This window comes from Amblyomma maculatum, chromosome 1 (assembly GCF_055883805.1).
Source record: "Amblyomma maculatum isolate TAMU_Amacu chromosome 1, ASM5588380v1, whole genome shotgun sequence".
Classification (NCBI taxonomy): domain Eukaryota; kingdom Metazoa; phylum Arthropoda; class Arachnida; order Ixodida; family Ixodidae; genus Amblyomma; species Amblyomma maculatum.
The window spans coordinates 71617511-71640229 of NC_139344.1; the positions used below are offsets into that span (position 1 = coordinate 71617511).

The 22719-nt window shown below is 47.7% G+C and overlaps 1 protein-coding gene across 1 annotated transcript in view; it reads left to right on the forward strand.

Moving 5' to 3' along the window:
• The first annotated feature begins 8676 nt into the window (after positions 1–8676).
• Positions 8677–22719, forward strand: part of LOC146202773 (uncharacterized) — a 152886-nt gene continuing 138843 nt past the window's right edge. Inside the window, exon 1 of the mRNA XM_084588328.1 lies at positions 8677–8999. Within this exon, the coding sequence (XP_084444454.1) occupies positions 8894–8999 (106 nt within the window). The 5' untranslated portion in view covers positions 8677–8893. The remainder of the gene's footprint in view (positions 9000–22719) is intronic.

A 22719-nucleotide genomic window follows, 5' to 3' on the forward strand; every position in this document is an offset into this window, starting at 1 on the left:
ACCTTCTTCCTTCGCCAGTGTCACGAAAGGGATGAACGCGATCTCCCCTGCATCCTCCGAACAACGGCGTCACGACGCGAGCCGGTCGCGGGGCGTCGCTCATTGAAACAGGGGCGGCCACGTTGTCAACGACTCGCTGTGAAGGGTAAAAGAAATAGAAACGCAGAAGCAAAGTCTTCCCCACACTACCTGAGCCGTCACTTGCAATGTAGCCGCTGCAGCCAGAGTAACGTCGACATACAGCAACACCAGCTGCAATTACAACGGAGCGAGACAGTTCAGGCTTTGACCGGCGGAAAGCTGTAACTTGAGCAGATAGCAGTGCTCGATACGCGACGACTACCCCTCAAATGCAGTCTGACGGCAGCGTAGGCGTATGCGTTCAGAACAAGCCGACGATCATGCAAGATCGCTTCGAATGTCCTCCACCGCGGAAATTAACCTCATATCAATATGTCACTCACCCAAGTTCGTTGACGAATAAAATGCAAGAAAAAATAAAACACGCAGGGAAACCTAAGGTCGGAAACAAGCACCGAGTAGCATTTGCGCTCTGAGGTTTAAACCAGACAACGAGCAAATTACGCTCTTTTGAAGGCTGTTTCAACGCTCTGCCTTCGGGCCAGCCTCCACGATCTCGTGTGTGCTTACATACAGGATGTAAAAAGCAGGAGGCCGTAGCTCACTGCTACCAGCGACATTACGTTTGCTGTCATGTGCCGCCCTCAGACTATGTTGTTTTTTTTTATTCAGTGTAAAATTAAGTCCATAAGGATAATGCATTATGCAAAACTTTAAACACACACATATATATATATATATATATATATATATATATATATATATATATATATATATATATATATATATATATATATATATATATATATATATATATATATATATATTTGCGCTGCAAAGAAAATGTTAAAGCCCCGTTTCGCGATGTCGAGCATGAACAAACGAAGAGCACCAGATCGTTCCGTGCGCTGCAGTCACAATGATAAGGCCGCATGCCAGCGGCTGTTAAAAGCAAGAAATAAAGATTTGTAACATATGCGCGACATCGCACCCTCTTTGAAAGGATTACCTCGATGCTTCTGAAAACAAAACACAAAAAGTAAACAAGCATTTAAATTTAAAGCACGAAGCGCGTGCCTTTAGCGCCCGTAATATGGCTTCAGGCGCACAACGTACGACTTCTGGGCACGGAGCCGTTGCGAAGTGGTCGCCCCGTCGAGAATCACTTCGTAGTCCGGTTGTCCAATGCGGCGGACTTTGCATGGGCCGAAATATCGCCGTAACACCTTTTCACTCAGCCCTCGACTACGAATCAGCGTCCAAACCGAGACTTTGTTCCTCGCTTGTACTTTGCGTCGCGTCGTCTCAAGTTGTGTCGTCGGGTGTCGGTGCAGCCGGAAGAGACAGTGCTTTCTCTGCGTGCGGTATGTAGGCAGCGACGTCGAGGTTCTCCTGTGTAAGGTGCGGGAGCATTACTTCGAGTGTGTTAGTGAGCTACCTGCCATACACAAGTTGGAACGAAGTCGCCCTCGTAGTCTCCGTAGGGCAGGGTGGCGTCCCGTTCTTCTGTTAAGCATCAACGTACACGGCAGTCACGTCTGCGGTGGTCTTGTTCAGACGTTCTGCAAGTCCGTTCGTCCGCGGAGAGTACGCTGTTGTACGTCGGTGTTTTGTGCAACTGTGGGTTAAGATGGCTTGCGTCAGGTCAGTCGTAAATGCTTTTCCCCTGTTCGTGATAACCACTTCGCGTGCGCTGTGTTACAAGTGAATTTGTTCTACCAAAAGCTTGGCGACTTCTGCCGTGGTTTCATTAGGCAGGGCTTTCGCTTCGGCGTAGAGGGTCATGTAATCAGTGGCCCCGATGATACATTTGTTGTCCATTGATGAAGGTGGGAAAGGGCCGAGGTGCTTCATTCTTATTTGCTGAAAAGGCCTAGTCGGTGTTGGTATTGGGTTCAGTGGCCCAGCAGGTCTCATCATGGGTGCTTTGCGTCGCTGACACTCACGGTAAGTTTTCGCGCAATGAATAACGTCGGCAGGTTACCGTGGTCAGTGAAATTTCTCCTTGATGCGCTGCAACGTGCGCACAAGCCCGAGATGTCCTGCTCTCGGCTCATCGTGGAACGCGTGCAGGATTTCCTGTCTGAGGTTCTTGAGCACAACAAGAAGCTGCGTGGTCCGGTTCCGTGATAATTTCTTCGCGAGGACATTATATGTTAAGGTGAACGACGACAAATGACGTCCGAATAGAGCGAGAAGGGAGAGTGGCCTTGTCTTCCAGCTAATCGGTTAGGCTTTTCAAATCAGGGTCCGAGCGCTGCTGCTGTGGGAAATTGCTCCACTTACCGGTCCCAATAGGGGCCTCGTGACAAGCAGTCTGCTTGGGAGGGCTTGTAGACAACTGTATGTCGAATTTTTGAAGACTTAAGATCTATCGAGCAAGGTGGCCAGAGGGGAGGGGCCTTTCAAATTGGTGAGCCAGCAGAGCGCATGGTGAGCGCTTAGTACCTTGGATGGTCAAAATGTGCGGACGGAGCTTTAACGTGGCCCAGATGATCGCGAGGCACTCCTTCTCGGCCGTCGAGTAGTTGGCTTCGGCTTTTGAGAGGGACCTGACAGAGTAAGCAAAAACGTTTTCTATTCCGGCACTCCTCTGAACAAGGATGGTGCCTAGGCCCACGCCACTTGCTTCAGTATGAATTTGTCTGGGCGTCTTCGTCAAAATGGCCGAGGACAGGAGGAGACTAAGCGGCGTTTAAGTTTCTCGAAGGCTCCCGTTTGAGTTGAGGTGCTTTTCTTTCTAATGGGTCGTCTGCTTTTGTAAGTTTGTCAAAGATTCGGCGATGCGCGAAAAGTTTTGGCAAATCTTCGGTAATACGCACACAGCCCAAGGAGTCGGCGCACTTCTTTCTTATCACCGGGCTGTGTACACTGTGCAATCGCAGCAGTCTTCTGTGGATCTGGACTAATTCCCGCAATGCTCACGATACGACGCAGAAACAACAGCTCCCCGTAGGCGAAGTGACACTTCTCAGTTTTCAGCGTCAGCCATGACGACTTGATTGCATCGAGCACTGGACGAAGTCTTTTTAGATGGTTTTCAAAGTTCAATTGTCTAAGTATACCAAACAAATCTGCCGCTTCAGGCCAGCCAGTACAGTTTTCATTACTCGCTGGAACGTGGCTGGTGCGGAGCAGAGGTCGAAAAGCATTACCTTGAACTCGAAGAGGCCGTCCGATGTGATGAACGCTGTCTTCTCGTGGTCTCTTCCATCCGCCTAAACTTGCCAGTACCCGCTCTTCAAGTCCATAAACGAGAAATATTTAGCGTTGCAGAGGCGGTCTAGAGTGCCATCGATGCGAGGGAGCAGGTCTTCGTTACGATGTTCTAGAAGCGGTAATCGGCGCAGGAGCGAAGAGCGCCGTCTTATTTCTTCACTAAAACGACTGGTGCCGCCCAGGAGCTCTTCGATGGCTGGATCACGTCATCGCGAAGACTTTTGCTCAAATTAATCGCGGACGGCCTAGCTTTCCCGCGGTAGTACACGGTTGAGGCTTTGATGAAGAGATCGGGCGTGGTCGTTCGTGTGAATGCGGTGCCTGGCCAAGCGAGTTTGACGCACGTGCGATAGTGAAGAAAAGCACTCGCCGTAGCTTTCAAGAAGCGTGCATTTCTGGTCTTGTCTGCTTCGGGGTAGGGTTGGGCGAATGTCGAAAGCGTGACACTGGCCTTGATCAGATGCATCTCCTGGCGGTTGGTCGATAAGAGCGAACAAATCTTGGATACATGCTAACTCGTAGAGAAAACCAATCGTCTTGCCTTTGTTGAGATGCCGGTGTTCTCCAGGGAAGTTCATTATCAGCACCTGAGCTTGGCCATTTCGGAAATGGGCGATGTCTCTTGCGATGCCCAGTTCTCGATCCAGGAGAACTGGGTATGTCTCGACAACGTTCGGTACTTTCACTAGCACCGCTACCCACACAACCTACGGCCTTTGATCACGGCGGTACGCTCAATTCGTCAAGGACGTTAAAGCAACGTGATGCGCCGAACTTGCTGCAGCTTTATTCGTCGAAAACATCATCATCATCAACCTGACTATACCAACTGCAGGGCGAAGGCCTCTCCCATATTCCTCCAATTAATCCGGTCCTGTTCTAGCTGCATCCACTTGACCCCTGCGAGCTTTTTAACCTCATCAGCCCATATAACTTTCTGCCGCCCTTTGCTACGCTTTCCTTCCCTTGGAATCCAGTTTGTTACCCTAAGCGACCATAGGTTATCCTCTCTTCGCACTGCATGTCCTGCTCATTTCTTCTTCTTAATTTCCACTAGAAAGTCAGTAACTTCAGTTATTTCTCTGACCCACTCTGCACGCTTCCTATCTCGTAACGTTACCCCTTCCATTTTTTCATTCCACAGCCCTCTGCTTTGTCCTCAACTTAAGTAGAACCCTCTTGGTTTGCCTCCACGTTTCAGGCCCACAGGTGAGCACAGGTAATATGCCACTGTTGTATACTTTCCTCTTGTGCGATACCGGTAAGCTGCCAGTCATAATCTGCGAGTGCTTGCCAATTACGCTCCATCCCAATCTTATTCTTCTTGCTATTTCCTTTTCATGGTCGGGATCTGCGGTTACTACCTGTCCTAAGAAGACATATTCGCCTACTACTTCCAGTGCTTCTCTACCTAGCGTAAACTGCTGTTCCTTCCCGAGGCTGTTGAACCTTACCTTAGCCTTTTGCCTATTAATTTTAATCTTACCTTAATAATTTTCCTGTTTAGACCACCAACGATTGTTTGCAATTCGTCTGAGTTACTTAAAAACGCAATGTTATCAGCGAATCGCCGATTGCTGTAGTCTTGTGTGCGCGCTTTGTGTGTGTGTGTGTGTGGGGGGGGGGGGGGGGGGGGGCTGAGAAATTCAGTGCTTTTCCTGTCCCTCTCCATCCCGGTGGAAAGATTTAACGGCGCGGAAGAGAAGGAAGCGCGGTGCTAGCGCGGGGGGCAAGCGGGCAGATAGGATGGAGCGTGGAAAAGAGAATGAGGAAGCCGGTGGTGTGCGAGTGACTGCGTCTGTCCCCTGAGTGTGATCCTACCCCGTAACAATATATATATATATATATATATATATATATATATATATATATATATATATATATATATATATATATATATATATATATATATATATATATATATATATATATATATATATATATATAGGCCACACGAAACGAAATATGTCTGCTTACGGTGCAGTGCTTTATTTCAAATCGTTGGTCTGTTACCAGAAACACTCCGTATAATTCGGCCCTTTCGTGCTCGGAGGATGAAAGCAAGGACATGCAAAGGACCCAACTAAAAATATGTGAGCACAGTTAGTTCGGACAACCTGTACAATATTTATCTTGCGTACTATGCTAATGCCCTGTTTAATCGCATTCCATAATTAACGAGGTCTTTCTTTAATAATAAATGAAGCCGCGTTTTGCTGTTGCTCATTAGAGATCTGGCAGCTTAGCCGACTCTCTGTATGGTAATTAATACATGTTTTCTTTAAAACAAACAATAATATCACTCTCTACTATAACGACACTACAATATTTTCTCTTTCTTCTAGGTGTTTCCGCGCCTATGTAATAGTGTGGTCGTGCATATTTTATGGCATATATGCGCCTTTAGTAGCACGCCAAACCATGTTCACGCTCCATCGCTCGTATCTCCTCCTGGGAGTTCCGAGTAGCGCTGACTTATTCCGCAGTTTATATATTTTCGAACAAGAGAGGATGAACGCTACGTAAATTTCGCTGTTGGCACCTTGAGGTCGCTTTTTTTTTCCTAATACCAACAAAGGTTTAACAAAGAGGTAAACAAAGCACGATTCATTTGAGCCATTTCGGACGTCGAGGCCCACTCTATTTTTCAAGCGTGGCGAGTTTGAAATAGCTTTCTTAACGACTGCCAAAGTTCAGGTACTTTGTTTAATATATATATATATATATATATATATATGTGTGTGTGTGTGTGTGTGTGTGTGTGTGTGTGTGTGTGTGTGTGTGTGTGTGTGTGTGTGTGTGTGTGTGTGTGTGTGTGTGTGTGTGTGTGTGTGTGTGTGTGTGTGTGTGTGTGTGTGTGTGTGTGTGTGTGTGTGTGTGTGTGTGTGTGTGTGTGTGTGTGTGTGTGTGTGTGTGTGTGTGTGTGTGTGTGTGTGTGTGTGTGTGTGTGTGTGTGTGTGTGTGTGTGTGTGTGTGTGTGTGTGTCTGTCTGTCTGTGCGTGCGTGCGCGCGCATGCCTGACGCTACTTGCATGTCTGACGCCCACATTGCGTGCGTTCTCGTTCCCAGGGCAAGCATGCCGCGGGGCCCTGGGCTTCAATTCGTCTCAGCCTCGCGTGTTCGCAAAAGTCACGCTATTAAGTTTAAAAGGGACGAAAATGAAAGGTATGTCTCCGGGAAATTTATTCAATGACGCTGTCTTTAGCGGCGTCAGGGGCAACTGATCGTGGCGCAGCTCCACGTGCCGTGGAACAAAAAAGCAACGGCAGCAACACCGTCTTTTTTTTTCCCACGTTCTGCCGGAGCAAGTCAATATGGCCGCTCCAGAACACACCCCGAAGTGTATTCTTTTTCCTACTCTCCTTCAAGCTACGGTTTCATCCTAACGCGCACACAAAGACATGCCACAGCTAATGTGAGCTAACAATTAAAAAAAGATGTACAAGATATACAACTCATTTTACCTTTTGTAAGCTCAACTCCCCTCCATGTCGAACTTCTACACTTAATATTTGATGTGAAGGAAGCATGTATAAGTAAACCATTACAACAATGACTTTTCAGCTGTTTCACCATAAGTAACACTTGCCGTCATCTGCACCAGACGGAGTAAGGACAACCGACTTACGGAATAAGTTTCGAACACAGCGAGTTGGCGGGTAGCAGATTTTCCAGAGGTCTCCAAACTGAACTCTCTCATTGTTTCCTTCTCGAAAACTTCATTCCAGATTTATGAAATTCAAAAAAGAATACCGCTGCACATCCATCATACATATAATTTTCTATGCCATCTCGGTCAATGTGTTTAGCTTTGCACCGTCGCCCAACGATGGCATGTATGCATAGCTCGTACCGGTATTTTATTTTTATTTTTTCTGTCGCAGCAGTGTTCTTTCGTGAAAAAGAGGTTTTCGTTCTGAAAGCTGTATGCGAGAAATGCAGAGATAAAAATCAGACCGTGCCAAGAGAGGACTGCAAGACAGATGGGCCATAGTTGGCAAATCCCATCTTTCGGTTTCAGGTTCTTGTGAGGACAGACGCGTCGTTGCCCGTGGTGAGGCCGTGAACAAAAAAAAAATGAAATTTGTACAAAAAACGGCGCGAAGTCGTACAGTTTGACCGAGTCTATATTGAAAGTTAGTATAAATCCATCAGATATAGGCCTATAACTATGAATTTATTCAATTTTGAATAAACGGTGTTCGAGCAAGAAAACGGTGGCATCACTTTTTAAACGCCCCTCGCATTTTTCTTTGCTGTGACGTGCATCATATTTCCCCTGGCCAACTAGAAACCTTTTTGTTCTGCCCTTCTATTTCCGCGTTCTCTCCCCTATACGCCATCTAACGCATTCTTGGCAGATCTTGCTGTGCTTGTTCCGAAAACATCTGCCAGCCAAGCTTCCGAGGCTGTTCAGCGCAGCTGCCTTTCTTTAGGGGCACTGCCGGACTCTTCCCCCCCCCCCCCTCCCCCCCCTTCCCCCGCCCCTCCTTTTTCCCCCGTCAGACGGGGAAAGCATATCCTTCGCATTTGCCAGAACCCTGTTCTTACCATCGCAGAGCCATAAGAGTCTCTTGTAAGGAACGGGTTCCAACAAGTGTGCGCTACCGGAGCTGCTCTTCTTTTTTTTTTTTCCTCCGCTTTAGATGGATAAGCGGCGTTCGCTGGTGCAGCACATTCTGTTTTCTGGACGCTCGGATAGAACCACGCTCGAAAGTAATTTTACGTCGGCGCTTGCCTTTCGCGTTGGGGTGTACTAGCTTTGCTGACTGCTGCCTACACTTTTTAATGAACTATGGAGTGATCTGGATCAAGCTCATAACTGCGCGGTGTATCAAGTACGTGGAACTTTTCTTCGGTACGCGTGGCTACGGAAGGTACAAAGTGAACATTATATCGATTATGCGGTTAGTATTTATAATGTATAGATGCGCTTGCTTCGTTTCGTTTTTTTTTTTTTTTCAGTACTGCCACTGCTCTTTCATCAAAATCATATACGTATATTTGTGTTTTGTTAGCCCTAAGTTTTGAAGCAGTCGGTTCCTGTTAGTGGCGTTGACCTAGTGACATTATTAAATAGTTCTAACTGAAGTTCTATTTGTTTAACATTACATCTTTTACTATATTCGGGAGGAGAGCAGCGATTACCTTATGTACGGCCAGCAAACCTAATCGGCTGTCGTTATACGCACGAAGTGCGCCTTCTGCCTCCGTTTGTCGGCCCAGGTTGCGAGCAGCCCCGACCTGCGCGCCGGCTGCTCACCGAGCTCACCGGAGATCGCGGCGCCCCTGGCGGCGGCGTGGCGCGCGCGCAGCAGACGACGCTCGCACGGACCCAGCTGCAGCAGCATCAGCGGCGGCGGCAGTGGGCAAAGAATGAGTCAGAGCGTCGGCGGCGTCGCTCCCGACCGGTGTGTCCCAGCCCCACTTCGCCAGCAGCGAGGACTCGTCCAGGCCCTCAGCGCGCGGCGCTCGCTCACCCGCTAACTCTGCACGCACCAAGGCGATGCAGTGTCGCCGCGGCGCTACGTGAGGGTGGCAATGCGCGTGTGAGCGGGAGGTGCTTGCTTGGCTCGTGTGGCGTCTCCAGGCGATGTTGTGCTCCGGCGCCGTGCGGCGTGCGCTTTGCGCTTGGCTCGCACTGGGCTTCGCCGCCGCTCCTCCGGTCCGCACAAAGGAGATCAACGAGCTCGACGCAAGTGAGTGCGCTCTCGCATGCGTTTCCCCAAGTCGTACAAAATACGTGGCCGGTTGTAGCTTTCCCTTTTATTCAAAGTGAACGCTACAACCTCGCCGACTAAGGTGCACCGACCGCCGCCACCGGCATGCCAGTGTGAGCACACGCGCTGCGCGTTTATATAAAGAAAAAAAAAAACCGTTCCAGTGTGTAGTAAGGAAGTGCTCAGGACCGAAAAGTAAGCTTAGCGTGAATCCCACGCAAAGCCAACAGATGCAAAATGACATTGTCCTTGTTTTGCAGATAGCATAATTTTGCACTTTAAAAAAGTACCCCCCTTAAAAAAGCTACCAATTTGCAAAAAAGATGGAAATCATAAAATTCGTTCCCTGATTATGGCAGCCTGTGGTACATTACATTCTAGTCTCCTCCTGCCCATAGACCCATGAGCACGAGTGTGGCGTCTCTTCGAAGGCGTCATTAAGCCCAACTGTCCCGTTAGAGTGCTTTTCAGGAGCCGATTTCTGAAGCGCCGGCAGAGACTAACGAGCTTTACTTCCTGCGAGCCTGTACCGAAGACAGCGATCGAGGATGCTTCGTTTCATTAGGGATTTTCTGTGCACGAAAGAAGTCGGTGCACCGTGAACGCCAAGTGTCCCCATAGGCGCGCTTCGGCAATGTCATTGCCCATAGGGAAATCATGGCTTGTTTGATCGGGCCGGCCGAGCAGCGTCACTCGAGATTATGTTCACGATCCGCCGCTAGTGCTTGCCCTGGGCGGCAAGATGACAGGGCGGGGAAAGTCACGGCGGCTTCAATGCAAACACGCCACGTACCGGGCGTGTACACCTACCTACCCAGTGGAAGAAACAGAAGGCAGAAAAAAAAAAAAAAAAAAAAAAAAACTCATGAGAAGGAGGACAGAGAAGACGAGCTCGCTCCGCGCCGGGTTCGTTTTTCTGGGGTACATCACTCGTAACCGGTTCAAAAAGGGAAATAAATTATTTAACGGCTATCGGCTGCTTCCTTATTCATTATAACCCTAATTTCTTAAGCTTCGCTTCAACCTTAGATACAGCCTTCGGATTGGTTAGGCATTACTACTTTTATTCTCAGCGTGGCTACTGGCGCCGTTATCACTATCCGGAACAAGGAACATTAGTGCACAATGCAAGAGAAAACAGGCTAGCCACGCCCAGCTAAACGGGAGAGAAGAAAACGGCAAGCACAGAAACGTGCGAAATAGAATAACAACATCACGAGAGACAGTCAAGCAGCTGCGAGGATATCAGAACCGCTCTGCGGACTTCGTGCCGACAGGATGCCTAGCCGCCTGGGAATACGAAGCGGCAGAGTTCACAGCAAGTCAAGTGGACGAAACTTTCCCGACAATTCAGTGCGGGGACCGCCACCACGTATTGTCTGAAGGAGCAGCCAGTCTGTAGTGTCCCCGCAGCTGCCACAGGGCTCGACGATCGTCCGTGCCTGTGCAGCTGTTACGCTGCATTTGACCTCCTAAACTCGCAACTGGAACTGAAGGGATATCGCTGGCTGGCTGAGTTAGCCACAGCGCAAACCCCGGCACTACGCTCCTCTAGATGTAACGAGAGCTGATCTTCCAGCGTGAGTTTTACTAGACGTGTTTCTCTTGAAGTTGTGACAGCCATTGAATACGCAACCGCTACGCATTTACCTGCTTGCGTATTCGGCTTTTAGTGCTACGATGTAGTGGACAGCCCGACAATCTGACTTCACCGAATGCTTGGGAGTTAGGCGGCAAAGCAACATTCGAGCAACCATTGTCATTGCAGAGCTGTAGCCTATCGTGTGTGTGTGACGAGGGGGGGGGGGGGGGGGGGGCGTGGCGCTTCCTTCCGGCGATAAAGGTTTCACAGTAAAACCTTTCTGAAGCCTTTTTTTTTTTTTCAGGCTTAAATGTCTGAGAAATGCATGCTGCTAACAAGACCGCCACTTCAAAGAGTGACTCATAAACCCGCCCCCGTGCGGGCATCCTATAAACCTGAAGGCTGACATATCAAAAACAGCTCTTGCTGGTCCCAAACCGACATAATCCAAAGTGCCTAAACCAGCCAAAGCTTCCACAGCTTACTGCTGACACCCGCTGCCGCTCTCAAATGCTGCTGGTGTGCATGAAGGCTGCGTTTTTTCAACAACATCGAGTCCAAATATGCATGCTGACTGAAAACAAAATAGTGCTTCCTAATCCTATGACTCTTGCAACTTTTCTATGCAAAAGTGCTTTGTCTCGTTCAAGTTTCTTTTATTGTAAATTAGAGAAATTAAAGAAAGTGGAGAAATTTTACATGCAACCGACTGAAATACAAGTTCGCTTCATCGTAATTGTTCTTTTTTCCCGGCCAAACACCTCGAAATAACCACAAGTTATAGAGCAAAAACGTGACATGGCAGTAAAAGCAGTGACGAGACACGCTTACATTCGCGTCCGAAGTGCGAAATAGGACGCGCTTGCCGGGTAAAAAGAAGCACCGGTCTGGAAGCGTCAAAAGCAGTCCTGCAAAGTTTTGCGGAAGCCGGAAGAAGTCTCGCGTTCCTCCACCTTTCTTGGCGAACCCGAAAATGGCATGAAAGGACCCAAAGCGCGAGGAAGACTATTTCCGACCGTAACTTTTGTACAAAAGTACCCCTAAACAACAGAGGGAGGAACCGGAGCTACGGGCTGTCGGCTTCTGTTTTCTCATTTTCTTTTTTTCTTTTTTCACTTCTTCAGAGTCGACCGTGCAAAGCCTGCTCGGACCTGCGCTCGCAGATGGCGACAGTGTGGCTTACCACCTCCGCGTTGTGTCCGGGCAAACGCAGGGTTGTGCTCATGTTGCGGGAAAACGAGCAGTCTTTGTTCTCGGTTATATTTGGACGACGTCTCGGTGGTTTTTTTTTTTTTTCCTCCGCTAACAGCGAAGTCCTTGGTGGAAATGTGTTTTGTTGACAGCTTTGTCACCGTAGCCTGCTTTCCGTTTAAACCTAGTGGTAACGGCATGGTATGAAAGTGGTCTTTTCTACGCCCCATAAGCTTTCAAGCCTGTGTTCAAGAACTTCCAAGAGCAAAAAAAAAAAAAAAATAATAATAATAAAAGCAAACTATCAATGTGTGCTCGGTCAAGCATACCAACAAGTTCGTTAATTGTGCCACTCGTGTAATATATGATTCCCCTCTCTTGTTGCAGGACATATATGGGTCAAACTGGCAGATACATCAATGACCGTGCACGTGAACACGCGAACTCACAAAAAATTTCTCAGACAAAAATAACCTCCTTCGTTATTGCAAAGACTGTGAAAATTGTGTTCCTGTTTTTGACAGTGATCGCAGTAATAGGAAAAGGAAAGAGCAGACAGGAAATGGAGCTTGCGGAAGCCTATCATATCAGTGAAGTAGTGCACTGTGATCACTATTACTCACAAATAAAGTGGTTAGATAGTTAAACAACAGTGTGCACATGTACGTATTAAGCGACGTAAATGACGTTTTGCGTACTATGACTGTCAGCGTCCTCGCAATACTGTCTTGAATCGACGCTTACTGGTTTTCTGGTGAGCGTTTGATACGCTCACAATTTGGTTCCTTGGCTGGCCATTTCTTTGAGTTAGTTGTTAGTCAGTTGTTAGTCAAGAACTGTCCTGGTGTACTTATTGTCTAGTGTTTTGTGTCTTACGCTAATTCAATATGTTACATTCGCACCACCTAGCTCAAATGGTCACCCTATTAATTTTTCTGCTCCGTTGATGATCGTCAGATTATTCGGAAGGGAAATAAATCTTGGGGGGGGGGGGGGGGGCGGTAGCCTGCTAATGAAAGTAAGATACATTAGATTTAGTTGTCCTCAGTTTCCCTGAATACGCAACCTTTGTCAAAAGTTAAGAGCCTTCGAAGTTTTCTCCTGAAACACAATACTCGGGCATTGCTCGTCGTGAGCTTTCCAAATGTTTTAAACCAACTCTAGAGATTTTCTCGCCATTGAGACCTCCAAGCGACCCACTACGCGATTCCCAAAAAACAAATCCCTTGAGCTCTTTACTTTTGACGAAAGCGACACCTTGGTAGAGCGAGATAGAAACGGCTTCCTTCTGTTCACCTGCAGCATTAACTTTCGTGAACCTAACCGATTCGCCGAGCCCGTGTTTGTGAAATGCTAACGGTAAAACAAATGAGCCTTTACAACGCCATATATGCTGCCGTGACCGTCCAGCTCTGTCCGCAAGGCTACTGCGCGTCATTGCCATGGATACCTGATAAGGAGGAGTTCTCGCTAACCTATTTTAGCCTACCAGTAACCCACAGTAAAAGGAAAAAGTAAACGAGACCGTGAGTAAAAAAAATAATAATAAAGACTTCCGCGAACGAAGAGAGTTGACTTTGTAATTTCATATGAGTTACCATGTTTGATCGAAATTCGCCGCACTTCTAAAGTAGTAGCAGCTGCGAGACGTGCCTGTCTTGTGCACTTACACCACATGCAAGGCCCAATGTCCTTTCGAGCGCTGCTTGCCTGGTTGCAGACAGGGAGGGAGCTTTCCAAATTCTCGCTCAATCAGCCTTGTTAACAGCAGTATGTGTATACTGACCACAGCCAAAAGATGCTGCAGCAGTGTATATAGGGTGCAGGTTTATGGTCGAAAAGGCGTCGCCGCTGCCGTAACCAGAGTCGAGAAAAATGCGACGGAAAAATGCACACGTGCATTCCAATTGACATGTCTACGCAAGCGTCCGTTGTGCAGCGTTCAGGTGGGTGTCATAATATTTGTACTCCCGCTTAACCTTCATGTGCTGGTCAAGCTGATAGTTAATTTGCGGCAGGCATTCGAACCGACAGCATATGTTCTCTTGAATTGTAAATTTTAACTGCAGGTGTCTACCTATAAGTGAGACAGATACTGCGTCTCCCTTTCCCCAAAATTCAAACCGACTAAAAACCGTTTCCTTGCCAAACTGTATGTCAGTCTCACAATGCTGAAATTCGCCCTATGAAAAGGCGGTGCTAATTAAAAGCGCATCTACTCATAAGACGAAGCATACGCTACCTGCTAATTTCTTTAGGATTACAATTTGACTTTAAAACGTAGTTTCACGTTTTTGCTCTTTGTTGTCTATCTTGCACCGCAAACTCAGCACATGGACGTTTTTATTGTTTCAATGCGGTAGCCTCATGCCTTCGTCCATCCCGACCCTCCATCGCGCTCAGCAACAGAACACCACTACTGCCGCCAAGCGACTGCGGCGCTTTAATTGTTGGGTGCCGTGACGACTCTCACGCGAGTATAGGCAGGCGCATCACGGCGACAAGACCTTCGCGATAGCCGTTAATGCAAAGAATGGAAGGACGCGTATTAACTCACTTCCGTAATATGCTGGCAGCGATTCGTGCTGATCGGCTAGCGCATGTACAAGACCTGGCGTATTAACAGGCTTTTTTTTCAGCCACACAAAGTTGCACGCATATACCTGTAGCAAAGACAGTGCAGTAGCAGGCCGCCTTAGTTTGGCAGTTCTCCTTTCTCTTCTTTTTATTTTTTTCTCGCGCGCGATTCATTTCGTCTTGAAGACAAGTTGTATATGCTAAAACGGTATTTGATAGAAAGCCATGATTCAGGTGGGGCCGGGTGCGAATTACATTCAGAATACTGACCATGGACAAGAGAAAGCAAAAGCATGGCCGCAAGTGAGGTGTCTCGTATCAATTGTTTCCTCAGCTATGATAGTAGCGCCCAATCCAACCCAGAATTATACTTTCTATAAACCTTTTTTAAGAGAAGTAAGAGTTAGCCCCTCTCCTCCCGCCGCGTTGGCGCAAAGGTTAGGGCTTTCGACCGCTGCACTCAAGGATGCGGGATCGAATCCCGGCCATGGTGGTCGCTTTCCGATGGTGGCGAAAAGGCAGGCGCCCATGTGTTGTGCGATTTGAGTGCTCGTTAAATAACCCTAGAGGGTCTAAATCTTCTGAGCCCTCCACTACGGTGTCTCACATTGTCTGAGTTGGTTTAGGACGATAAACCCATAAATCAAAGCAAAACCAAGCGAACCGGAAAAAAAAAACGTGTATCAAATAGGAGAAAAACACTTCCACAGCGTGAGTTTAATGACTTGTTTTGACTGGGAGGAAGCGCCGGACGCCCGGAGTTGGAAAAAGAACAGAAGCAGCACCTCATCAGGCTGAAGAGGCAACACAGTGCTCTCTCTGGCGAGCAACAGTTTTCTGTGCATTGATTCGTATAATTCACGGTAGCTGCAGTTACCCTAGATAGGCTAGACAATTTTTGAACGCATTTAGTTTTTTTTTTCTGCCGAAGTATAAACACCTAACGATGTTATCCTCGCAAAGCCATGCGTAACAAACGTTGTTTTCGTTTCCGCTTGCGAACTGAAAACGCACAACACGTTGTGGCATCAAAGAAACGATGTTGCAACGCGGCAGTTTCCTGATTACTTTTTCGGTGTATCCTCAGCTGGAAGCGCATTTTTCATCTCGTGAAGATGCTGCGCGTCTTTTAATGGCAACCATAGCCTCTGTGGGAAGCGCCCTTCATTCATCGTGGTTCATTCATCCCCATTCGTCTTGAGGCTGCCAGAAACGGGAAAAGGAGCGGGCGCTTTTTCAGGCGACCACCAGGACGCCTTACTTGTATATAGTTTCCGGCGGCCCAATTGTCCTTGGAAGAAAAAAAAAGAAAGTTTTTGTGAAGTATAAATTGCACTTATTGAATCCTTAACCCCCGTATCAGTCTACTCTGCAGAAAATCTCTATTATTTTAGATTGTTGTACCCTATGATGTCTATTGAAAAAGATGTCTATAATAGGAAGCGATGGTGACGAAAAAAAAAAAAGCCTATGCATGGTTGTTTTCATGAGGGTAAACAGTTAAGATTGTGAAAACAATGAAGCAGACTTGCTGACCATTGAGAGGCCATTTACGACCAGAAACAGAAAACAAGGGGTAGAATTCTCGAACATTCGAGTTACTAAACAACCGACTGTGTCCCCTTCTGATAAAGACACGGCATCTATTCATGCCTCCTGCGAACCGTACAGTGAAGAAAGGAAGCCGTCCGACGGAAGACAATGAACCACGCGTCGCCTGCTCTATATGCAGCCTGGGACCAGGCGAAGGTCGGCCGTCCCAGGAAGGGAGCTACAGAGCTCATGACCGACAGCACAGGCTGGGTCACGTGGCTCAAGACTGAAGTGGGAAGCAGCGTAAATAAGAGGCGTGACGGTGACAGCCCTGACAGGCGGCGAGACAGACGGCGGCCCGAACGATCGTTTAGGTTCGCCTCTCCTTTTGTGACAGCGACGTTTACACCGAACGAAAAGACATCGCGCGCAAACAATAAAAAGGAAGAAAAAAAATAAACAAGAAACGTGACAGCCAATTGTAAAAGGTCACTTCTGTCGCCTCCTTTAACCAGGAGCCACTTAATGCGAAACGCGAACGTTTCCCGGCAGCCAGCGCGTGACACGCTCGCAGTCTCGAGATTACCGCAGGCCTACACTGGCGCTCCATAGCGCTGTGATACATGTATTCGCTCTCGGCGAAACGTGGGCACACACTATATAATGCATAGAGGGACGCGGACGACAGTTGGTGTCCGCCCGGGGTGTACACGCAGCGAGCGCGCGGAACAGCTGGAAGCCGCGGGGATCGATAATCGCCCATTCAGGAGAGCGCATCGTCTCAGTTGAACGAACACAGCTCGCCGCTATAGGTGTGCCGCTGCGGTGTTTAGAGCGGCCGCTTGGCCGCTCGGGGAAGCCGAACCGGCGCGATAATTCGATCCGCTGGCGCGGTCGGACCCGCGAAACGGCGGAGCGCTCCTAACCGAGTTGCGAGCCTCCAGTACGGCTCCTCCGCTGGGCAGCGCGGGCACAAATTGGGTTTGCGGCAGCCTAAGTGGGCGACGCGCTCTCGGCGATGCGGCCAGCTCCAGTGTCGCTGCTGCTTCGCGCCTGTGGTCCCTGCCGGGCGAGGGTACTCCGCCGCCCAGGGGAAGAAGCCCGAGTGCGGCGCAGGTTGACCAGCTCGGTATACTTTGTTTTCCCCGACACGCTGCCTCCGGCTGCGCGCACACACTGGAGGCTGCCGGAGAGTGGCGAAAACCGAATGGACTCGGGGGGAAGCAACCAAAGCGTGAAAGAGAGAACGGACATCGTGCGAGGAAGCGTCTTTCTGAGGAAACTTCTGCTTTGACTAAAGATAACTCGAGTCTTCGACGAGGAAGTCCTTTGTTTGGGTCGCAGCTCCTCAACAATGCTAGCTTTGGGCAACGAGAATATCGGCTAAGCGTGTCGTTAATGGAGAAATTCGTGCTCGAAGCAGCCGCATTGAATACGCGTGGATCGTAACGTCCCGGACCTTTGTGCTCTCCTGCCGTCCATACTTCGCCCCGTTAGGCACCACGACTGAACTGAAGACACTATTAGTTAATAAGAAGACACTAAACTTAATTTAATTTCGGGCTGTATGTTGCAGAGTATGCTCTCTATGAGAACATTTCACAGTTCGGCCGTACATCAAAACTCTCGTTTAATTACACAGCTTTGTAATAGTGAAAATCTTTGACGAATCCGCTGGAACTTATGCGAAGTGTTTCAATGGCCATAGATACATTGCGCGTACTCTTTTATAGCGTCTAACAAGGTGTATTGCATTAACGAGCTTCATGCTTGGTCCCCTCAGCAAGCACATCAGTGTCTCGTGTTTCTTTAACCGTTCAATTTCGAGATTCATATTTTTGCATCTTCTCCACTGTCCAGCCGAGTTTTTTATACTTCCAGAGTTTTTCAGCTTTAAAGATGTTGCAATTACGCTAGCAAAACTTTGTAAGTGCCACCGCTCCAGAAATGCATGTATCCTGATTACTCGCAGAGATTCACGAGGGCAACCTTATACTTATACCACGTTCCCTAGCAATCAGTCTTCACATTGCCTTGCGGAGCAGCAATCGAGAGGGGAAAAAAGCAGAAAAATCAGTCGCTAGAAACAATATCTTGAGTAAGACGCAAACAAATGCCTTTTTATCCCACAGGAAAACATCCCGAAGCTTGCCCATAGCAGCATGCACAGTCTTTGTTAAAAGTGTAAAGCCCAAGGGGTCTGCTTTTGACCACTTCTTGTGGCTTGTTATGCATTTCCAGTGTTACGAATCTCTTGAGGGTAAGGTTTTTGTTTTGTCCTACCATGCACAATGAGAAGGACCCTAACTAGTGCTAAATCAGTGCCACTACACAGCTCAGAAGCAGACCTCCTGGACTGTACACTTTTGACAAAATGTGTACTTATGACAGGCCACCTGCAGTCGAAAAAACTAGAGAAGATTTTCTGTTTTCACCACACAATTTCTGTGCGATTTTTGGCAGTGCACCTGTTTTCACAGCGACAGAAAACAAGACAGAAACATACTACAGGAATACAGAAACGTACGGGAGAAAGAACTGCCGACCTATAGGAAAATACTGCAAAACTACAGAAAATTCTTACGTTTACGACAGAACTACAGAATATTTGCGTATTTTTGACGCAGTTTTTATAGTTTCTTTCGACTTCAGCATTTGTTAAGCCTAAAATTGTCCATGATTATGTATAAAGTAATAAATCATCATGCTCATATTAGAGAGATTTAGCTTACCGTGATCCGCGATCCGATACCGTGATCCGCCACCGCGCGTTCCACTGCGCATGCCCAGATCCCCTTGACGCCGATAGATGGCGCCACATACTGGATGTCGGCACACAGACCTGCCACGTCGGGACCAATCAGCTTGTGCGCCCCGCCCACGCACGGTGGCGGATCGCGGATCACGGTAAACTAAATCTCTCTATTGATGGGATTACCAACCAGCTTGTAAATACTAATCCTACCAGGTTTGAACAGCGCAATAATCTTCTTTTGCCAAAAGTCAGGACTAATTACGGAAAATTTACTACCTTGTTTGTCGCCATATCCTACTGGAATTCTTTACCTCCAGAAATTAAAGCATTGCATACTGTTCACTCATTCCATTTCGGCATGAAAGAAAATTTAATAAACATGTTACATAGTTGATTTTTTTAACTGTTATAGTTCACTTTTGAATGTACTATTTTGTTTGTTCCATGCACTGAATTTGATTATCTGTATATTTAACTTCTTTATTTTCATTGATGTATATTCTAAGCGTTGTTTTGTAGGTTGTACTTTTATACAAATTACTTGTTACACTGCTTCCCTTTTTTTTTTTGTTACATTTCTACCTCACTTGCTTTGTTCTGGGAGGTCCCCCCGACAGTCTTGTACTACGGGACCTCCTTCTGTACAACTCTTACTGTATTAAAGTGTTTTGTATATGTGAAATATGAAATAAACTTGAAACTTGAAATTGGTCTTACGAAACGAAGTGTACTTGCACAGTAGAGGTCTGAAATTCGGCTTTCTCGCAGTATATACATGATATACGGCTGCCAAATCGTTTGCGGCTTTTTTACTAACCTAAATCTCATACTCTCGGGTAGTCTTCAGTGGGCGAGCTTTATGAAGTTTAACATAGCTTCGGGAATTGGAAGGAGCGCTGGAGGTTGGAGGGGATGAGCAACCACTTGTACAGATGCCCCATTGCCGTGAATTTGGTAAATGTCCTATCCTTTAGTAATACAGCGTCATCAGTGCTTGAGGGCACAGTGACAGCTGTCGGTTAGCACACATGCCAGGGCAACTAGAAAAGCGTCCTGCGAAGGCCTAATTTCTGCGCGAGTGGGTGAGTGCCCCGGTCGCCCATGGCGCTGCACCGCAGACAACCCACTTGCCCTCCGTTTCCATAGTGCATCACCAAAGACGAGGTGTTCCGTTGAATGCTGCTAGGTGCTGTACGAGAGTTGAATGCTACTGCTTCTGCCCACTTTTTCCGCTCCCAATATGGTGTTGGCAGTCTGTTTCGTTTTTCCTCAGTCGGTCCCCGCGATAACTCCTGGCGATTAAGTCGCCGAAATCTAAAGCGGCTTTAATATTAATGCTAATCTAATGAAAAACAAAACAAAAAACAAAACGGAAACATGATTTCTGCAGTGGTTTAAGAAGCATCTAGTTTGACAATGAATCAAAGTCGTTTGGCGATCAAGGGGGTCCCTGTGGACCCTTAAATCGAGAAACTGGATTCGATAGCGCTAAGTTCTGTCCAGAGTTAATGTAAAGAAATTACAACTAGACTTTCGAAACCCTGTAGATGCAACCGCTCCAGAAATGCATGCATCATGACTGCCCGCAGAAATTCACGCATTCTACCGGGGGCAACCTTATACTTCAAAGGCCTTCTGGATAATATGGATAGCTTGTGCAGCCGTGTACAGAGTGCAAGCCTCTTAAAGACACTGGTAGTATCCATCAATAATCAGGTGAAGTTAGGTATGTATAGGTAGTTCCTACCAGTGCGGACGCGATCTGGGGCACAGGCCGCATGGAATGCATGCACATGTTCAAGGACGTCGAAATACTTCAAAATTATGAGGAGAGCTGACTGATCAATGATAGTTGCGTACAGAGGAGGCTTTTTGCTGGTTGGCTGTAGAGGAGAGAAAGTTAATTTACTCTACCCATAGGAAGGCAAGTGCGACGGCAAACATTGGCTAAATTTGATCGCTTTCACTGCCAGTGCCCGCACTGCGCTGCTTCTTGTAACCGCCAGAAGTGTTTGCACATATAACTGAGTCCTTAAGCATCCTGTTTTTACCTTGGCCTTGAGCGAGTGCACGAGGGTGGACAGGCATCTCATTCTTCAAAAGTTTGGTGTGCATGGCGATGAAAAGGCCGTGTTAAAGGCTTTTCCCTATCCAGTTTGTTGGAGCACTAGAGTGAGCGAGGCCTCATCGACGAGGTTACGGTGTGATTATGATGATTTCCGAACCCTGTTTATGTGGCTTACATCGCAATTGCTACAGATGTATGGCTCGAATGTGCAGCGCTTCACCGACGCATTTGTTGCCCCGTGAAGTCATGCTGGCCTGATAGCCTACGTGGAAAGAACGCCGGATAACATGTTTTGCGAGCCTGGGTGGACTGCGAAAAAAAAAAAAAGTTTACTTGAAACGTCAGAAATTTAACTTTGTACTATACATGTACTCTTTCATCTGTCGCTCCGTCTAGACAAAAACAGTGCAAGTACCATGGGCGCTTATTCCTAGAGTTGCAAGTTTTGCACGTAGGCTACATACAGTTAGTTACCCCTTTGCCTTCGCGGTAGCGCCGTCGTTTATTCCATTGAGCGAAAACGGCGGCCGCGCACTTCCATGAGTACCACATCTAGAGTTTTGCTAGCCATCGAGGCGGCTACCATGGTAACGCCTCTCGATATCCATCTTTGACTCGACGGATTCAATACAGGGCGCACGCCACTTTTTTCAGACGACCTGAATCTAACCACTACCAGGACGACCGCTATTGCTATGAAACTGAAACTTGCAAATAATGTTCCTGCAACGCCATTAAGAACAGCGTGCTTATAAACACACACAAAAAATAGTCTCCATTAATGGCTTTGTTCTCGTAGTTGTGCAAATGTTTTGTTTCAGAAAACCGACTGTGCTTGTCAGGCTCCTGCGGAAGACTGATAGTGCCGTAATGGTGCTGCAGGGAGTTATCACGATCTCCTCTCCGCATTTCGAGCCCAGACTGCAACACGTACCGCCGGTTACATTGAGCTTTGTGGTTCAAATGGCCGTGGTTGCGTACAGGATATGCCGAGAGGTATACTGAAAGCAGGTGACAGTTACCGGCTGAGAGTCGAAAATGCCCAAAAGGGAGCATTATTTACTTGGGCGCCAAAAGAACACATCACAAAATGATTTGGCAGACGCAACAAGGCTCTAAGTTTGATGGTTCTATAAAGCGTTTGTAAGGTACTATATGTCTATGCGCAGCCTCAGTGTCATGATTTTCGGTAACTGAAAGACCGCAAACCGATACGTGTCTACAACAAAAAGCGATTATGGTCACAAAAATCTTGCCCTGCATCCGCTGCCTCTTCGAGAATATTTGCACGGCCACCTCTTCAGGAGAAGCACCGCACAATACTCTATATACCTCTACCTAGATGGCTCATGGTATAACAATGAAAGAACGGGCGCTAGCTTATGAGATAGTGCAGCTGTCGCACTTAATTTTTACACGGAAATCACAGGACACTCGTGTGGTATTCGCCCTCGTTCGCCAACTGGGATGCACATCGAATGGCCATCGAGGCTATACTAGCCCGTGTCAGTCAGCGCTTTCATTTGTGGCTATTTGTTCTCAGGTACGTTGAATAATGTTGCTCTCCGTAAACGCGCACAGAAGGAAATGTAATCCAGAGCAGTATCCACGATGAATATTTTCTTGTGATGGGCAGCTCGATGACTCGGACACTCGAGCTTTGTGGTGGCTTCTGTATCCAAGCGACGACGCCGGGTCGAAGGTGCTCCGCACTTCATTGCGTGCAAAAATGAATTCGAGCGCGCGCGGCGAACACGGCACGGTGTCGCGCTCCAGCTAGCCGGGGCCCGTCTCGACCGCCTGTCCTACGAGCGGCATCGTGCGGCCCGTTGATGGAACCTATTTTTTTGGTATTGTTCACGATTCGTAACTCCGGTTATTGCTAGCGAAGCTTGCGTGCGCGATGTCGCTCGTGCGGACCTTCCTCGCACGACCCGTTGTGTGTTCGTCTTAATGATTCCGCGCCGGCACCCGGAGCAGCGCCCGCAGCGAT